At 42.1% G+C, this 19,913-nt stretch overlaps 1 protein-coding gene across 3 annotated transcripts in view; it reads left to right on the top strand.

Moving 5' to 3' along the window:
• Window positions 1-19,083, top strand: part of INO80C (INO80 complex subunit C) — a 41,087-nt gene extending 22,004 nt beyond the window's left edge. For 2 of the 3 annotated variants that reach the window (XM_045007305.1, XM_045007307.1), the window contains exons 2-5: window positions 2,210-2,320; window positions 8,377-8,488; window positions 10,445-10,512; window positions 17,490-19,083. In XM_045007305.1, coding sequence (XP_044863240.1) covers window positions 2,210-2,320; window positions 8,377-8,488; window positions 10,445-10,512; window positions 17,490-17,621 — 423 coding nt within the window. In that variant the 3' untranslated portion in view covers window positions 17,622-19,083. Of the gene's footprint in view, window positions 1-2,209; window positions 2,321-8,376; window positions 8,489-10,444; window positions 10,513-13,337; window positions 15,280-17,489 lie in introns of those variants that run through there. The other variant, XM_045007306.1, reaches the window with a different exon arrangement.
• The last annotated feature ends 830 nt before the right edge of the window (window positions 19,084-19,913 follow it).

The raw sequence follows: 19,913 nt of genomic DNA, 5'->3' as shown, positions 1-19,913 counted from the left end.
ACCCGATACTGTTTGTAATATTGGGCCCAATTCCCTGATTCTGCAATTGAATTCAAGCAGGTGAACCCCCATGTCCATGTAGAGAGCCCCACTGAATCCAATGGGGCTCTGCATAGATCTGGTTGCAGAATCAGGGCTTATGTTTGTAGTAATACCCTCTTTCCTCCATCTGATGTCCTCTGAATATTTTTAATTGCTTTGACTTTAAATATTGGACCAGTGCTTATTATGTTTTGATTATAGTCTTCAAAATAACTGTTTGTTTCCTTTGATTTTATTTTTAAACATAGTTAAATGCTCCAAATTGAAAGTGTTTCACTTGACCTAAAACAATTTTTTGAGATTTTCAGATATGCCAGCAACTGAAACATCAATTATTTATGCAGCTCTAACTATAATCCACTAACAAAAACATACAAAATTGAAAGAAAACAGGGGTTTGTTAAGAGTGCTGACTCCTTCAGTTAAAGACTCTGCAGTGACACAAAAAGACAGCTAAAAGATGCTGTTGCAGGATATTATTTATTAATCAAAAATCATTTTGTATCTTCAGTCCCAGCTTTCTGAAGAAAAACTCTAGAGTAATGCTTGCTCCTTAAACCTGAAATACTAGCTTCTAAAATTATGTGATGAGAGTATAAATATTTGTAAGAATATAGCATTGTTTTTGGCCAAGGTAGGAAAGAGGTTCAGACCTAGCAACTCACTAGCATTACCAATTAAGGACTGAGAGGAGTGGGACTCATTCTCTTCACTGCTCCATAAATACACACAAAAGCTTGTGCTTTTCTCTTCTGTTTCTGGATTAATTCCTCTCCAATGACAGAGTCCTAGTCTATTAGTGGTTCTACTTGCACTGTCCTTAGTCGGGGCAGAACTGGGTTTAGGCCATGGACTTTAATGGAAGTAGGATTGACATTGTAATGATAATGTATCCAGTTGTACAGGTTCAACTGAGATCTTGTGTAATTTTGAAAAATAAAATGTCATCACTGTTGAATTTTTAATTTCATTTCAGTATTTGACAGAATATTTAATTTCAGTGTTACTTGTTGAATGCATTTTTACTCAACATGCTCAGATTTTTCTTTCATGAATCTGTTTGATTGATTAGTTAAATAGACTAAAGACGCAGGTTCCTAACTCTTAAAAACTTACATTGGGTCTGTGTCATATTACAGCTGTGGAAAATAGACATTCGAACAATCAGTAATAAAGATATTGCAATCCTTTGATTTATGTTGTTATAGAAGAATTCTGGAGATATCATGGATTGACTGAGTAACCAACAAAAAAGCATGGGACATGATTGGAACTCAGAAAACAGTAGTCAAAATCTTAGATTTGCACGGCACATTTTAAGAGGTTCTGCTGGCAAAGCGTGTTTATGGGCAATGGAAGGGCAAGTTGATGGCAGAAAAACATAAGGCAAAAAAAAAAAGATCTTGGACGAATGATGTGGTATCCTGGGTGGATAAAAGGGATTATTCATCCACAAAGAGATTAGCAGATCATTGTACAGAATGGGCTACCATGTTGCAAACCTCCAGGAAAGGAGATGCCACATAAGAAGCAGGGAAAGAAAAGGAAAAAAAAATTCCATCACTGAGTGATATATTTCCCCAAATAAGTGTGCCATTTGCAGAGTTAGGTCGTAAGCTTGTAATTGCTTATGCATGTGGTTGTCTTCGTAATTACATGCATAAAGATATGCTGTATCACAGGCTGATATATATCATTTTCTAGGTGCATTTGTGTAATTCACTAATACTAATGAGCCTTGCATACTATCTAAAAGAACATGTATCAACATGGAATGTCTTGCAATGTACGTCTTCTATGGAAAGAGTTTTTATAATCTGAGCACAATAAGCATATGGGCAGGATATGGAAATAATTGTCAGCCTGTTCTGTAAGTGCTGTTAGCTTTTTACCTAGTCCCTTTGGTCTTCAAGAAAGAAGAGTTAGGGAGTGAAATGCTGGGACCATTAAAGCTAGTAGCAAAATTCCCACTGATTTCAATATGTCCAGAATTTCACCTAGGAATTTTTGTGTATTTATTATTTGCTATATTTCAGTCACTTGTGATACAGACTGAATAGAAACTTAACAGGGCACTGTCAAGATTAAAAAAAAAAAAGCTATGTTCACTTTCTTTTAAACATATTCGGATTAACAAATAAGCAATGAGAGTGTGTTTGTTTTGCAGAGTGTAGGTGCAGAGACCATGAATGAGAATAAATTTATGAGTGTGGATCCCAATACCGGGCCAATGGAAGCCGCCATCAAACCGTTGCCATTTAAGGATCCAAACTTCATTGTAAGTATTTTAACAATTAGAAATTCTCAAACTTTAAATGAAATAGTAACTAAGCTTCTATATTACTACATTGCTAATATTCCTACTAACAGAGTAAGATTAGGAGCCACGTCAAGGGTCCACATCATACCATCAATTTTAAAGAAATTCAGCTTCAAAATCCATGCCAGGATATGGCTGAAGTGTGCATTAAATTACAGAACATGAAAATGACACTAGTCCGGAGGCAACACTTATATTCAGTCCTGACCCAAGTCCAAAAAAGCACTGCTGCTAGATCAAGGTACCTGTAATAGTTTTATGATCTGGTATCTCGCAAACCACTAAGGCTGGAAGTGAACAATTTATACCATGGTAAATCTGGGAATCCAGTCCATTCAAGTGCATGAGGCATTTGTTCCTAAGCCCAGTCAGGTTGCAAAATAATGGGACTGTAGTGGGGTGGTCACCCGCTCCTGCCCTGAAGGGCTTAAAACAGCCCTTGGCGAGGGCTAGAGTAGGGGAAACCTGGGCTGCTTGGGGAAGTAGCCACAGCTGGGCCATGCCCCAATCAGGCTGCAGCTGGCCCTATAAAAAGGCTGTGAGCCAGGAGCTCAGGAGACTCTCTAGCCTTTGAGAGGGAGGGGCCTGGCTGCTGGGGAGCGTACCTGAGGGGGAGCAGGGCTGGGGGAAGGCCAGAGGAGCTGGGGAGCTCCGGTCTGGAAACCCCCCAGGCTGCAGGCTTAGTATAAGGCCGAATAGGTATTGGGATTGCAGGGGACAGCCCAAGGGCAGAGGAAGGCAGCAGGCCCAAAGCCTCCTTGCCAGTGATGAGTGGCTTATACTGCAGTCTGCCCCAGGGAATGGGGGCTAGTTGGTGACTGGCAGTAGCCTACAACTGAGGTGAGGTGAGGTGGGGATGGGGGGCATCACCCAGAGAAAGGGTCATCCGGGATCTGGGCGCTCCAAGGCTGGCAGAGCTAATTCCCGGAAGAGACCAGCAGGAGGCACCGCAGGGGTGAGACCCCTACAGGGACTAAAAATAAATCATGTCATTAGTGATTGCCATTATGTTCCCCCTCAATAATTTTGTTTCCAACATAATGTTAGAAGCCATTCTCTCAATGATTAGAGCTAGAAACAAATACTACTCTCTAAAATCTTGGCATTCCAGCTTTCAAGTGGTAGAAACTCTAGCAATTTGTGAAGTATAGGCTGCTAAAATAACATCAGAATTAAATTGTGGATAGAGGCATAGCAAGATGATGTCATTGTGGTAGGGTTTTTGTTTGTTTTAATATCTGCTATCTTGCTACTTGCCGGGGCTCAGACCCTGTTGGCAGACTCTACCAAATGTTCTTTGGACCAGTAACCTTTTCAGAGTGCTAGTTCGAAGCCATTGCTCAAAAAGAAAGATTTGATCCCTGTAATTTAATTCTGTATGAATCAGATGCAACCATCCCACAGAATAAAGCCTGAATGCTCAGGCTTTGTGTAGTTTGCTGAGCAGGGGGTTGACAGGGGTGTGAAATTTGCCCCGGAGTCTCAGGCTCTGCATTTAGACCACTACTTCCTTGCTCCTCTGAACTCTCCTCTAAGCACCAGCCTCTTTGGATTGCATGGTTTATGCAGAAGCTGCTCACATGCCCAGAGCCTCTCCACATAGCTTGAGTACAGGATTTGGGTAGTGCAGATGCATTGGGCTGGCCCTCCATGTCTCAGGTGAATTTCACCATATCTGAATTGAAACTGCTGATATCCACAGGCATGAAATCTGAGGTGGGTACAGAATCTAGTACCACTGTTGCAGAATTAGTTGTAAAATTGTACCGAAAACTACCACAAAATTGTCTCACACTTGACACAAATTAATCAGAGGGAAATTCTAGGAGTTTATTCTGAACCCTCATTTCCATGAGCTGCGATTAACAATTCTGTTGACTTTTTTTTAAAATAATTTTATTTTAATTTAATCTCATTGCGAAGAAAATAGTCAAATAACTTAACTTTTAAAAGTATGCCAAAAACCGAGAAAGTGTTAGTTTGCTGCACAAGAGAGAATTTTTGGTTGCAAATTTAAAAATAAAAAGCAGGAAGGAAGAAGTTGCCCGTTAATTGTTAATCCCAAAATATATTGATTTAAGGCCTGATGCTGCAAGGTGCTGTGCACCTGCTGGCAACTGAATAGATCAAAGGGTTGATAATGGGATCTAGAGCCTTTCTCCCATAAGTCACCAGCTCATATGCAGCTGAGTTCATTTGCACTTGAGAGTTGTTGCCATTTGATTGCTATCATATAAGATGAGACTCACTCCAGGTCCTAGCAGACATAAATTCATATCAGTTTAGTTATTGGCAGTCTCAGTAGGAAGATCCAGGATAGAGAATGCTTTTCTGTATCACTCATTCAAACTGCTAGAGGTGATCCCTCCAGAACAGATTGGAGGCACATTCATAGAACAGTACAGAGAGCCTTGTACTACCTCTACCACTACTGTACCTTTCCTGTCAATAAAGCTATCAGTCCAATACCTTTTACAAGAAATACACAAGTGCATTAGGCCCAAATCCTGTGTTTGGGTCTCTGTGGGTAGGCCTAGGAAGAAAACCCTGTCAATTTCCAAGGCACCCCATGCAGGCATAAAGATCCATCTGTATAGATCCACAGGCAGGATCAGGGCCTTCTCAAGCATATAGCACTGAAATTATGCTGATCTTGCTTATGTAAATCCAATTTATAGCACTTTCTGGCTATTTAAAGTAAAGTATAATCAGCAAGTGTCATTGTTACACCACCCATCCCCGTTGGTATTTTTAAACATTTGAAAACACTGTCAGTCCCGTTCTCAATCCCTCGATCTGTTCAGATGCCAGAAGGTGCAGAGCACCTTGCAACATCAGGCCTTAAATCCAGATATTTAAATCTTGCTTTAGTGGATTTAAAAGCAAAATATACCATAAAAAAATTATAGCTTCTGATTTTTCTTCCTTTTATTAAAGCAAAACCAAACATTCTTCACAGTGTAATAATTAGTATATTTCCAGTTTGGCTGAGTCTTGCCACTGGCTTTAGATCACGTCATAAGTGCCAGCAATAGGCCAAATAACATGATGAGGTAGGGGAAAAATCCATGAAATGAATCTGAATTACAAATGTGTTGGGATGGAAATGACTGTGGTATCTGTCAATAGTCTCTCTTTCAGTGCTATCTAGGTTACCAGGGTGTTACTCATAGAGCTAAATGTTCCATCTACTTTCCGTTTTGGATATTCATTGCCAAAAAAAAAAAAGTTGATGCATCACTAGTTCATGAGCATCCTCCCCGAATACAGTATCTTACAGTCACCTCCATGGAAAAATCTTTTCACAGTGAATCCTATTCATCTACTTTACCATTCTCACCACCTCCCATTCTCAAGCACTTTACACACCAATTTATAAAAATACAGCCAAAATGTGTTTGCAGAATTTTGTGAGAGTTTTGATAAGGCTGACATGGTAGGTAGTAATTATTAACAGAGAGAACACTTCTGGCTATAAGAAAATGTTCGTTTTTGAAGTAAAACTAGGGGTACGTCTACACTACGGGATTATTCCGAATTTACATAAACCGGTTTAGCAAAACAGATTGTATAAAATAGAGTGCGCGCGGCCACACTAAACACATTAAATCGGTGGTGTGCGTCCACGGTCCGAGGCTAGCGTCGATTTCTGGAGCGTTGCACTGTGGGTAGCTATTCTGTAGCTATCCCATAGTTCCCGCAGCCTCCCCCACCCCTTGGAATTTCTGGGTTGAGATCCCAGTGCCTGATGGGGCAAAAATCATTGTCGCGGGTGGTTCTGGATAAATGTCGTCAGTCACTCCTTCCTCTGGGAAAGCAACGGCAGACAAGCAATATGGGGCAAGTGTACTAGGGAACCAGTGTATCATAGAACCAGAGAGCACAGCTGATCTGTGTCAGATCCCGCAGAAATTATGAGCTGTATGCTATTCACAGGGGGTCCTCCTGCAACAACCCCACCTGTTGATTCCGTTCTCCCCCAGCCTTCCTGGGCTACCGTAGCAGTGTCCCCCCACTTGTGTGATGAAGTAATAAAGAATGCAGGAATAAGACACAGTGACTTGTTAGTGAGAAATGAGTGGAAGGCAGCCTCCAGCTGCTATGATAGTCCAGACAGGACATTAAGCAGTGTGGAGGAGAGGAGCCCAGCATCCCGCTGCTAGTCCAGGGGCAATTGAATCTTTTCTTTACACATGAAGGGTTGCTATGATGAAGACGGTTACCAGCTATATTGCACCATCTACCATAAAAAATCAAGAGTTTTTTACACAGGCGCCCATGGTCGACCTCACTGGATGCTAGTCAGCATGGTTACCAGTCCTTTTGCACTGCCCCATGTGCCAAAAGGCTGATGATGACGATGGATATCAGCCATATTGCACCATCAGCCACCCATGGCGGGCGGGGGGGGAGTGAGGATGTTGGTGTTGACTGCTGCAGCATCGCGTCTATCTGCAGCATTCAGTAAAGATAGGGTGACATGTAAAAGAGTCGAGAGGATTGTTTTCCCTTTCACTTCTGGGGGTGGATGCGGGGGAGGGGGGGGCGTAAATTGCCGAGCTATGCCCTGAACCACCGCGGACACTGTGTTAGACCCTAGAAGCATTTGGAGCTCAGCCAGGAATGCAAATGCTTTTCGGAGACTGCAGGAACTGTGGGATAGCTTGAGTCCTCCAGTCCCCGCTCCCTCCCTCCATGAGCGTCCATTTGATTCTTTGGCTTTCCGTTATGCTTGTCACGCAGCAGTGTGCTGAGTCCCTGCTATGGCGTCTGTGTGGAGAATTTTTAAAAATGATTTTGAATTTCGTCTTCTGTAACGGAGCGCTGATAGAACACATTTGCCTGCCCTTACAGCGATCACATCCGCATGGTCCATGCTGGAGCTTTTTTTTTATTTTGATTTTTAACTGCATCGCCACACGTGCTGATCGGAGCTCCATGCTGGGCAAACAGGAAATATTCAAAAGTTAGCGGGGCTTTTCCTGTCTACCTGGCCACTGCATCCGAGTTCAGATTGCTGTCCAGAGCGGTCAGTGGTGCACTGTGGGATACCACCCAGAGGCCAATACCGTCAATCTGCGGCCACACTAACCCTAATCTGATATGGTAATTCCGATACTAGCGCTATTCCTCTCATTAGGGAGGAGTACAGAAATCGATTGAAAGAGCCCTTTATTTCGATATAAAGGGCCTCTTAGTGTGGACGGGTGTGGCGTTAAATCGGTTTTACGCTCCTTAAACCGGTTTAAACGTGTAGTGTAGACCAGGCCTGAGAAGCTGAGTCCTTTCATCATTTAGAAGTAGTACGGTATGTTGTATATGGTCTTCCTCTTGAGGGACATAAATAAATTACTCCACAGCAATCACATTTGATAACTGAAATTACTGTTATAATAACTATAGCAAGGCTTCCTTTAGTATAGCTTTCAAAATGCAAAATAATCTTTCCAGTACAACATTCTATTACTCCTTTTCTATTCTGCTGTCTTGTTTCATTTGAAAGAAAAATAAGATTTCCACAAGGCTTCTTATAGCATTGATTACATTTTACAGGATCAGTTGTATTTTTGCACAATCACTTTTCACTTATTGGAGGTACAGCTGCACCTGTAATTTTGTATATGCCATGCAAAAGAGAATTTAGACATATAATCACAATTTAGCTACAACCCCATAGTAAACAGTTTTAATATGATGGGAAGTGCATACAAGTGCTGAATCCTGTAATCTCAGACTAACCCTAACCAGACTGATTTTCTATTTCCATGTAAAAAGATTTTAATTTCCTTCTGTTAATCCTAAACATACTAGTTTTGACACAATTCAAAAAAATCTGTTTTTCTTGCAACTGAAATTAAAGTGTACAGTGTGTTAGACTGTTGATTAAATAAGTGAGCATGATAAATGGTTCATGACAAGATGAGGCATATCGTAAAGGCTATGAAATAAAAATGTCTGTCATATTTTGAAATAGTCATCTTTATTTTTTCTTAAACACTATGTTTTAATTCTAGCACTCTGGCATTGGTGGAGCAGCAGCTGGCAAGAAGAACAGAACTTGGAAGAACCTAAAACAAATTCTTGCTTCTGAAAGGGCATTGCCATGGCAACTCAATGATCCTAGTTGTAAGCTGCTTAGATGCTTTGCATGTATTTATAAATAATAAAATCCACACAAATTACTTTCTTTAAAATGAACCTAAATTTTATCTATGCATGCAGTATTCTGATTGAACAAATTCCAGTGATATATTTAAGAACAGCTTGACCCCACAACCAAATGGAGACGAACATGGAGCATGTAATTGGGAGTGGTGTTAGAAAGTTTGTGCCTGTTTGAGAGAGAGAAGTTTGTGAGGAAAATAAATCTACTAGAACCAAGTCCTGAGTTGCTTACTCAGGTCAAGATTCTGTCACTTTTATTCATGTTGAGTGGTACTCTGAGTAGCCCCATGTCTGCCTTGATCTACTTATGGGGTGAAGAATTGCTCAACATGAATAAGAGAGGCAGAATCTACCCCTCCGTTTTTATCTGGGCAGGCTACAAGAAATCAAAAAGCACCACAGGAATTGAGTATGTTTGCATTTTTTAATATTTTATTTGTTAGCCTGTCAGGGTATATCTACACTGCAAAGAAACCCCTGTGGCAACAAGTCTTAGAGCCTGGTCAACTGACTCGGGCTTGCGCCATGGGGCTGAAAATAGCAGTGTAGATGTTCCTGCTTAGATTGGAGTCTGGGCTTTGAAACCCCACAAGAGGGGTGGGTCTCAGAGCCTGGGCTCCAGCCTGAAAAGGAATGTCTACACTGCTATTTTAGATCCGTAGCGCAAGCCCAAGTTACTTGATCCAGCCTCTGAGACTTTTTTGGTAGTTTTTTGTCCAAAAATAACTTGCCATTTTTAAAAGGGTTTTCGAGACTACTATTGTAGAAAAATGCAGACTACTGTGTGTTCCTGGCTATTATAACTGACAATCTGCTGATGTTGCTATTTTCAACTACATTCTATTTGTAAAAGTAAATGTCAACATTTAAAAAAAATGTAATTGCATATTTTAAAACAGCTGCCTATGGCATTAATATCTTTTGAATTATTGCCTTATAGTGCACATGATGATTAAAGGATCTGATCTGCTAAATTGGAATCCTTCATCCATAAAATCTGAATCAGATGCATGTGGAGGGAAAAGCTAGCCATGTACAAGATATTTTTGTACATATCAATACTTTGTCAAGTTACCGTTTTGTTTTTTTAAACTAATGAAACATACCGAGATGTGTCTGAATAAATGTTTGCATACAAGAGCAATGCTATTACTGTCTAAGGGACACCAAAAAAATAGCAATTTCTATCATTTCATTTAAGTATTCAGACAATTTTCTAGGTCATTGCCCAGGCTTAAAGTGGCACATGCTTAAAGATTTATCTGATTTAAAAGATTAGTTTGCTTTTCTGGATTACAGTATTTCAAAGCTTCAGTCTCGAGCAACGTTTGGTGGTCTTAACGTACAGCAGGCGTAGTGACTATTCTTGCAGATATAATATTTCCGACTGTAGAGGAAATATTGTCATTAAGACTTACATGAATCCATGGTGTTTGTAATGCAGTACAAATAGCTCTCTTGCATTTTTCTTCCTTGAGGGGTCAATCCTGCTCACCTTACCCCTGTCAGTAAGGCAAACAGGATGAGGGCCTTAGTGTATAAAAGCAGCAAAGAGTCCACTACATGCATCCGACGAAGTGGGTATTCACCCACGAAAGCTCATGCTCCAATACGTCTGTTAGTCTATAAGGGGCCACAGGACTCTTTGCTGCTTTTACAGATCCAGACTAACACGGCTACTCCTCTGATACTTAGTGTATAAAGAAAGCAAGCTAAATGTTTTCAGCTAATTCTGTTTCATGTTTCTTTGCCTCACTGTTGCTAGTCAATAGAAATTTCTTTTAGTAAAATAATTGTTTTTCAACAATTGTTTATCTTTTCAACTGTTATTTTTATTTTAAAAAACCACAAATGTGACCCTGAAAAGATAAAATGCAGAAGTTAATATCTTCCTTTCTCTCTTTGACATACTTTTAGACTTTAATATCGAAGCTCCTCCTTCCTTTAAACCAGCCAAGAAATACTCTGATATTTCAGGACTTCCTGTAAGTATTTTTTTTTTTGAAAACTTATCTAAATTGGCATCTCATTTCTTGTGGGAACTTGGCAGATGGGAATGTGAGAAGCTGAAGTGTTTAGGCTTTAAGGACGGGCTAATTAGGCTGTGAGCTGTGTAGTGAGATGCTGGCCTTGGGCTGGTTCTCATCTGCCAGTAGGCAGTAAACAGGATAATAAACTAGAAAGTTGTACAGGATGACAATTACCCTATGAAGTTATAGCTGTGCTTGTGTGTATTTTATTAACCAATTAGCAATTGCTTGATTGCCTGCCATAATTGTATATAAGAGCATGCTGGAGAGAAATAAATGACTTTGCTACCAATCACATTAACTGCTGAGCTTTGTCCGTGCCCGCCTGAGAGGCACCGAGACGCAACAATTTCTCACAACACAAAATTAGAAAAAATAAATAATTTAAATAATTGGAGATATACCTATCTTATAGAACTGGAAGGGAACTTGAAAGGTCATTGAGTCCAGCCCCCTGCCTTCACTAGCAGGACCAAGTACTGATTTTGCCCCAGATTGCTAAGGCCCCGTCAAGGATTGAGCTCACAACCCTGGGTTTAGCAGGCCAATGCTCAAATCACTGAGCTATCCCCCCTGTGTATTCAGGTAGGTCCCACCTCAGCAATGTACTTAAACATGTCCCATTGATTTAGAGATGGGGCGGGCAAACTTTTTGGCCTGAGGGCCGCATTGGGTTTCGTAAATTCTATGGAGGGCTGGTTAGGGGAGGGGGTTGTGGCCCGGCCCCCACCTCCTATCTGCCCCCCTGGACCCCTGCCCCATCCACACACATCCGCTCCCTGTCCCCTGGCTGCCCCTGACCGCTGCTGCCCCATCCAACCCCTCCTCTCATTCCTGATGGGCCCCCCACGGGACCCCTGCCCCATCCTGCCATTCCTTCTCCCTGCCCCCTGACTGTCCCCTGCCGCCCCATCCAACCACCCCCCTTCTGATTGCCCTCCCGTGACCCCTGCCCCCATTCAACCCCATTTCCCCCCCAACTCCTATCTACACCCCTGCCTTCTGACCAGCACCCTGAACTCTATCCAACCCCCCTGTTCCATGCCCCCTTACCGCGCTGCCTGGAGCACCAGTGGCTGGCGGTGCTACAGCTGCGCCGCCTGGGTGGAGCCGGGCCACGCTGCCGCCACCACCACACAGCTCAGAGCACCGAGCCAGGCTGGGCTCTGCAGCTGCGCTGCCCCAGGAGCTCACAGCCCTGCTGCCCAGAGCATTGCACTGGCGGCGGAGCGAGCGAGCTGAGGCTGCGGGTGATGGGGGACAGCGGGGGAGAGGCTTGGGCCGAGCATCCCAGGCCAGGAGCTTGGGGGCCGGGCAGGACGGTCCCGCGGGCTGTAGTTTGCCCAATTCTGATTTAAAGCCAAACCCTGAGCTAAACTGCCTCTGTATCACATAGCTCCCAAAACCTAGGTGGACTCCATGGCTAAGGAGCCAAAGCAGATTAAAGGTCTTGCCCCTTGAGATAGCTGCACAAGTCCCCCTACCCTGCCTCTTCCCAGGGGTAGAGTCTGGGTCCCCTCACCCACACACACTATAGGTGGAGCTGGTAGCTCACATTTGCCATTACAGGAAAGGAGGACCCTGTTTTCAGTTGCTTATAATTTTTCCAAACTTCACTATTCAGACTAAAACTTTCTATGTCCAGTGTCTGTCGCCAGCTCATTATTCTTAGTCTTATTTGGAAAAATGATTCAACAGTTGCAGAGAATAAGATTAGGGAAAAATATGTTGTTTGGCTCACTTTCAAAAAAATTCTTACAACTGTTTCATTGAGAAGCTCTAATGCCCCTATGATTTGGAGTAGTAAGTAACTTGAAATTTGGCAGTGTGGTAGTCTTTGTGTCAGGGATATACCTTTTGCTGCTGTTATGAAAAAAACACCCACATTTGGCCAAATTATAAGACTTTAAAAAAATGTCAGTTCACATATGTTCAGTAGAGACTTGTTAGAATTTAGCAGCTAAATTCTCCATCTGCCCTGAACATAGTTAATGCAGTTGCATGCTGTCCTGGGGAACTGGATTTTACTTTTGCCTCTGCTACAGATTTCCTATGTGATATTAGTCAAGTCACTTAAATTATATTTTTAAATTAACTGTGTGGTTCCTCAATTTCTGGGAACCCAACTTTAAGCATGTAGGGTCTGATTTGCGGAATTGCTGAGCTGAGTGCAGAAAAACTGCAACTGAAGTCAACAGAAATTTCGCTTTGAACGTGGAAAGTGCCATATAATACTAAATACTCTGAAAAATCAGATCCTGGGCATCTCAAACTGGGAACCCAAAATTGATGGACGCTTTTTATCTTAATATCTGTGCCTCAGTTTCCCATCCCTAAAGCTAGGCTAGTAATACTTCGCTACCTCGCAAAGATGTTGTGAACATAAATTCATTGTTTGTGAATCACTCAGACACTGTAGTGGTGAGTGTCATAGAAGAGTGCATGGGGAAATTAATAATTCTGTGTTCAGAACAGGGTTAGAGTAGTGTGCGGTAAACAAGATGGAAGGCCACACACTGAACAATGAGGAGAAAACAAAGCATTGAATAGTTGCTCATGAAGTGAGCACCATCTATTCTGGGCACTGAATGCCGCAGGAATGTTGAGATAAAAATAGAACGTGATCATGTAACTAAAGATTGTATCATAATGCACACACACAAGGGAGCTGGAATTAAGCTTGTATGAACAACATTAATTTGGGCATTTCCTAACTTTTGGGAGCTTTACTTTGCAACGTTAATTTTCTTTTAACATCATTTTTTTGATTTTATATAAAGGCAGTTGGTGGATGACATCAGAGGAGACAATACGTCTCCCATGGGATCCTTCATCTGAGTGATACCTGCCACTTGGATCTCAGCTGGCAACTCCTAAATCTAGAGGGTCGATCGGACCACTGATTCAAACACATGCCTTTCTCCCCTGTCATTTGGGACATAGCTCGCCCACTCCCCTCCAGCCAGTTTGTTTTTAAACCAGAGTATTATCTATATTATGGTAGTACCCAGGATCCCCCAGGAATGATCAGGGTTCAGTTGTACTAAGTGCCACATAAACAAGTAATCCAGAAGTCTCTCATTCTATAGGAAAGACAGGGCGCAACAGGTGGATGAAATAGACAAATGGGGGGTTGTTTGTATTATTGTTACCTCACCCTCCCAAACAGATTTTAGCGGAAAAAAAGAGGATGCAACTAGTGTCTTCATCCCCCTCTGTCTTTTTCCCATCCCCCTCCCCTTACAGTTGCTTTGCAGGTGTTAACAGTAGCCCTAATTGGGGTTACTTGGGGTGCAGTAACCCAGGCCTAGCACAGGGGAGGGCTGCTGAGAGAGCTTAATTGCATAAGCCTTTTCCACTTCCACCTCCCAAAGCAGCTCTATAATTCCCTTCCACACTGGCCTTGACCCTCTTCAGAATTGGTCAGTTAGCCTCTCTAATCCATGTGCTCACTACTATTTCCCACTGCTACATAAAGATGTGTCAGAATTTGGCTTTTAATTAGCCAGAGGAGACCAAATTTAGCCTGGGGAAGCCTGTAGGTTTCCTACAGACTTCAGCAGGCTCGTCCCTTCTTTTTTCCCATCCCCCACTGTCAATGAGCTATGTAAATGTAACTACTCTAGCATGATCCAAATAATCTCTCTGACTGCATTCAGCGCTGCTTTTTTTCTTTTCTCTTTTGGCTTTTTCAATTTTTCATCTTCTGAATTCATCTTGGGACAAAGTTCCTATTTTGCTATGGCTGGAAGGTTTCTCTTGACTGATAAAAATATCCTGCTTAACAACTGATGTGTCCTGTAAATTGCTGAGTCAGAATTGGTTCATAAGAAGTAGAACCTTTATTCTTAAAATCACTTCCTAATGGGAAGATACAGTACGTAAGGGAATATTTTAGAAGTCTAGTCCAAAAAATGTCCCCCTGTTCTCTGTGAGAAATCTGATAGCATTTGTGTGAGAACATTTCCTGTGAGGAGTGCAGGATTCCCCAAGAAATGCTATGTGCAATAAATTCTTTGGCATTACTCATGCAAGGAAGTATTAAATGGTCTGTCTTATATAAAATGAGGAGTGTATTAAAACTTTCCCATCAGTACATCAGCAGTTATGTTAAACACCACAACTGAATTCTGTTGATTCTTGTCTCTTTCGATGGAATTATATTCCTTAATGGTCTAATAAGGCAGCCAATTTATAGTTTTAATGCAGCATATGCTAAAAGTTCAAAAAGAATTCTATTTATGGATTGCATTTGCATTTTTAGACACAAGCTCTTCTGTTGAAACTTAGAAGGTAGGCCTTTGGTCATAATAACATATAGAACAAAGTAATCTAATCTAACAGAAAAAATTACTCAAATGCTTGAACTTCTGCCTTTTCTGAAAATGGATCATCTTTGGTGCTGTAGAAACAGACTAAGATAATTACATACTTCAAAACATGATAAAGTATCTGTGGCCTTTGACTTAGTTTACAAAATGTGGAGGGCTTTTTCCATGCAGAATTGTATTTCTCTGCTTTTTATCTGGTTTAATTATTGCAGAAATATGTGAAAAAGTTTTACTCAGATTGCTTCTAACATAATTTATCTGAAAATCAGATGGTAATTACATCTACTATATAGTAATATTTTGACCTCCAGTGTGAAGTGTAAGACTGGTAGAGGATCCTCTCAGGATCACAATTTTTTAACATGTATCAGAGGAGTAGCCGTGTTAGTCTGGATCTGTAAAAGCAGCAAAGAGTCCTGTGGCACCTTATAGACTAACAGACGTATTGGAACATGAGCTTTCGTGGGTGAATACATGCATCCGATGAAGTGGGTATTCACCCACGAAAGCTCATGCTCCAATACGTCTGTTAGTCTATAAGGTGCCACAGGACACTCTGCTAATTTTTTAACAAACATTTAATGAAATGCAATAAATAAGTAGCTATTATTTAGCTGAAAAACCTATTGCTATTGTCCGTTAAAAATCAACATGTTTGCTTAGATTTTTTTACACACCTTGACCCAAACTCATAGAACTTTGGTGTACCTACAAATATACACCCAGAATAACTCTGACTACATCAGGGATGATATTGGCCCTTCATTAAGTCTTACATTTGCTATTTTCTGAAAGCTAAAATATTTTCCATGTTAAGTTAATGTTTTGTGGTGTTGTAAAAAATAAAATAAAATGCTATATGGCAATAGTCCTCAATATACTCTGCTACATAACTATTACCAGCCCTGGCAGTTGACTACTTTATAGCCACGTACCGAGTTTTCACTTTAGAGTGCCCTCCAAATTTTTCCCACCATGGGGAACATTTCCTTCCCACCATGGACCTGGCAGGGGGTTCAACACTACACCCTGAATCTGGGGGGACCTACAGAGCCTGTGCTCTTCTGCAGTGCTACCTGTCCCCTGGCTCCTTTGGTGGTATGCTTCTTAAGGCAAGCAAGCTTCCACTGCCTGAGCCTTCCACCATCCCAAACCCCTTGTCAGGGAGAGCAAGGAAGGAAGGTCTCCAATCACTGGCGGGTACAACATAAGATAATACGAACAGGGTCAACAGTTATTTCAGATGGGCCTAGGACGGAGAGAACAATACCATGGAGATTAGCTTTTCTCTTGGTTCTACCCAATGTGCTGAGCCGGATGGCTAACATATGCTCAAGCTTTCTAGGGCAACAGGGAGGGAGGGATGATGGGATGGAGCTGGAACCTCACCTAGGAAGCCCTAATCCAAATGTAGCAGAAATGGAGGATACAAGCTAGACTAGGGGTGGGCAGACTTTTTGGCCTGAGGGCTGCATCTGAGTATGGAAATTGCATGGCAGGCCATGAATGCCCGGTGGGGGAGGGGGACACTGTGGGGTGTATAATGGGGGTCTCTATAAGGGATGTTACCGAGGTGAAGGCAGAAGGGGCTCTACAGGGGACTCTTAAGGACCCTGCTGGCAGGGACACCAAGGCAGCTGTACCAGGCACTGCCATGGGCGGAGGCACCCTAGCTAGGATAGGTGGTTTCGAGGCTCTCGAGGGTGGGGCCATAGAAGACCAGGAGGAAATTGGTCGCGATGCCGTATGGAAGGCAGGGAAAGGGTATGTGTGTTTCCAATCCCGGAAACAGCATGGTGAAGCCGTGCCTGTGCAGTGTGGCTCTGCATGCCGGAAGATGGTGCTCATCAAGGGAATTGTAAATCGGGGGCTGGGGAGCACCAGACAGAGCAGAGCAAGCCCCCGACCCTGCTCCCCAGCGGGAGCTCGAGGGCTGGATAAAAAGTCTGACAGGCCGAAAGCAGCTCCCGGGCTGTAGTTTGCCCACCCCTGAGCTAGACCAATGTTAGTTGTGTCACTCAGCTACATTATGGTGCTGAAAGCAGCAATCTGGAGTAATGCAAAACACTGAGGTCAAATTTCTTATCAGTTCAGTCACAGATCCAAAAGCTTTTTCTTTACAAAAATCTTTGCCATTTTAAAGAAAACTAAAGCTACAAACAATCCAACACAAGCAGGGAAATCAAGCCAAAGCTCTCAGACCACCCATAATTCAGCCTCTTTGTTGGTAATATATTGGCAACAACCCCATTCTTTGGAGAACTACCTTGTAAAGGACTGTACCAGACACACAGTTGCTAGGGTGATGTTAGAGAGCTGTGGTAGGTTTTTTTTTCTGCTGGGTAGATTTATATGTGAAGCTATTTTAGCCCTATTATGTTTAATGCATTTTTTGATGTAAAAGCTTTTTCAGGAAACAGTTTAGTTCTCATAAAAGTTTTGACATGTGAGGGAAGAAAGAGGAAACTACTTTTTGTCACATGGTAACATCTTATAAATTTCTTAGTTGTTACACACATTAATATGGACTCAAATGTTTTGTTTTGACATTTTTACTGAGATTCTCTCTGAATGGTATCTCTGCCATTGTTTCTTTTCCAGGCAAATTATACAGACCCACAGAGCAAGCTGAGATTCAGTAGCATTGAAGAATTTGCTTATATTCGGATGCTTCCTTCAGACGTTGTTACAGGTTACCTGGCGTTAAGAAAAGCAACGAGTATAGTTCCCTAAGACTTGCAAAATGCCTTTGAGTGACTAGCCGTGGATTGGAATAACATTCAGTGTTTTAAATAAAACTCTGCTTGTAGCATTGAGATTATTGGGGGAGGTTGTTACAAATTAATATTCATATTTATGTCTGAAAGTGGCTGGATTGAAATGTGCATGCGAAAGAATATTTAGTTTTAATTTTGATACGTCTGTATATTTGTTAGCTTGCTGACTCTTAAGAATCCTGTTATAGTCAACAAAAGATCCTGAATGTTTAGGGTGCAGTCCTGGCCCTACTGAAAAAAGTCTGAGTTTTGCCATTTACTTCAATGAGGCCAGGATTTCACCCTTGCTATTGTTAAGTGCACTGATATTTGTCTCAGACGAAGGAGTGATCTGAGCCCAGGATTAGTGACCAAGAACTCCTGAGTTCTAAACCTGCCTTGCATATGGAGAAGTCAAACTCTTTGCTTCAGTTTGCCCCCCCCGTAAAATACTTCTCTGAATACTGTTGTGGGGATTAGTTGGTTAATGTCCATTAAGTGTATTGAAAATGAAGATGTCTATTCAAGTGCTAATATGCTAATATTTATATTGCAAATTAATTATCCTAATACAGGGCAGGGCGCTGGGTGCGGAAACAGATACTGAATAACTTGGGATATTTTTTTAGTCTTCAGATAATCAAGAGAACTGTCAGTGGAATTAAAATTATACACACAAACTATGATACAAGACTCAATCCTAATGAATAAGGAAAAGAGGGGTGAATTAAGGTTGCATAAATTCTGGTATTTTCTTAACTTTTGAGTACTTGACTTTGCAACCCTAGTAATGTTCTTTTCAATGTGTTTTTTGTATGAAATTTCCTATTTAAAAAAAAAAAAACTGAAAGAATAGACATTCCTTCATTAGCATCATAGAAACCCCCCCCCATGGTTCATCAACAGGGTTGGAATCGTCTGATTCGCCACACTGACCTCTGTTGTAGGAACTAGTGGAGTAACTGATAGCAATAGTGGGTTGGTATCTGCTCTGTGGACCAGCATTAGAGGGGTGTTAGATGTGTTGCCAACTGATTTCACAGATATTTGTTCACAGGAGAGGAATGATGAGACTCGGGAATCTTGGATTCCAGTGCAGATTTTAGAGGGGAGTGTGATCTAGTGGGCACAGTCTGTTCTGCCTGAAGTATGATCCCCTCTGCCTTTTCCCCTCCAAGCTCTCTCTGTCCTATCTCTTCCCCATGCCTAGCTCCCTGTCCCAGCCTCCTTGCCCCACAAGTCCTCGTCTCACCCTTTCAGGCATCCAATCCCAGTCTCTCTCCTCCCCCTAAATCCCTTTGGTCAGTTATCCCCAGGCCCCCATCTCACTCTCAGCTCCCTGTCTTGTCTACGTGCCCAGTGAGTCCCCGTTCCCTCTCTCCTGGCTCCTCAGCCAGTCGTTCTTTCCCTAGCCCTGGCTTCCAGTCTCTCTCTCTCTCTCTCTCACACACACACACACACACACACACACACACACACACACACGTTCCCAGTCCTAATCTCCCTCCCCAAGCTACTTGGCTAGTCTGGGTCTCCTCTGCCCCTGGCTCCCTCTCCCAGTCTCTGCCCAGCTAGTCCCAGTTGTCCCCCTACACCCGATCTGTCTCCTCCGTCTCGCCGCCCCACTGGTTCTTAGTCCCATAGTCTTTTATTGAATTTTAATGGCCTGTTTAGGGAGGAACGGAATTGTTGTGATCTTGTGGAATGAGCCTGGGCTCGTGGTAGCAGAGCTCTGCCCCTGACTCACTATGTTACCTTGAGCAAATCGCTTCATTTCTGTCTGTTTCCTCATTTGTGAAACGGGACTAATGGTACTTAGGAGTCTAATCTCCCATTAATGAATGTCTGTACTGTGTTTTGCACACACAGCCCTATGGAAGTGCTAATTATTATTATAGATTTTTCTTTACTCAGGGATGTATACACAGAGTACTGTCAACACTGGCTTACTTCCAAGCCCTAAACAGGAAGGTTAATTAATGGGAAATTTCAAATTTACAGGCTGTATCTGGGATTTAAATGCCCATTTTTTATGATCCAATACTTACAAAACAAAGTCAATAAAAAAATCTTTTTGACGTACTTACAACAGGTCGCTCAAATCCTTGGATATTGGATAATGCCCCAACTATATCCCAGAACACAAAATAATAAGACCGTATATCTCACTTGATGCCAGTGAACATCAAGGCCAGATTCACTTCGCGTATGTGTTTTAAAAGGGATGTTTTCTCCTTACTTTTTGTACTGAAGAGGTGTTTAAGATAAG

Source organism: Mauremys mutica, chromosome 2, assembly GCF_020497125.1.
Source record: "Mauremys mutica isolate MM-2020 ecotype Southern chromosome 2, ASM2049712v1, whole genome shotgun sequence".
Lineage (NCBI taxonomy): Eukaryota > Metazoa > Chordata > Testudines > Geoemydidae > Mauremys > Mauremys mutica.
This window is presented reverse-complemented; position numbering and strand designations above follow the sequence as displayed.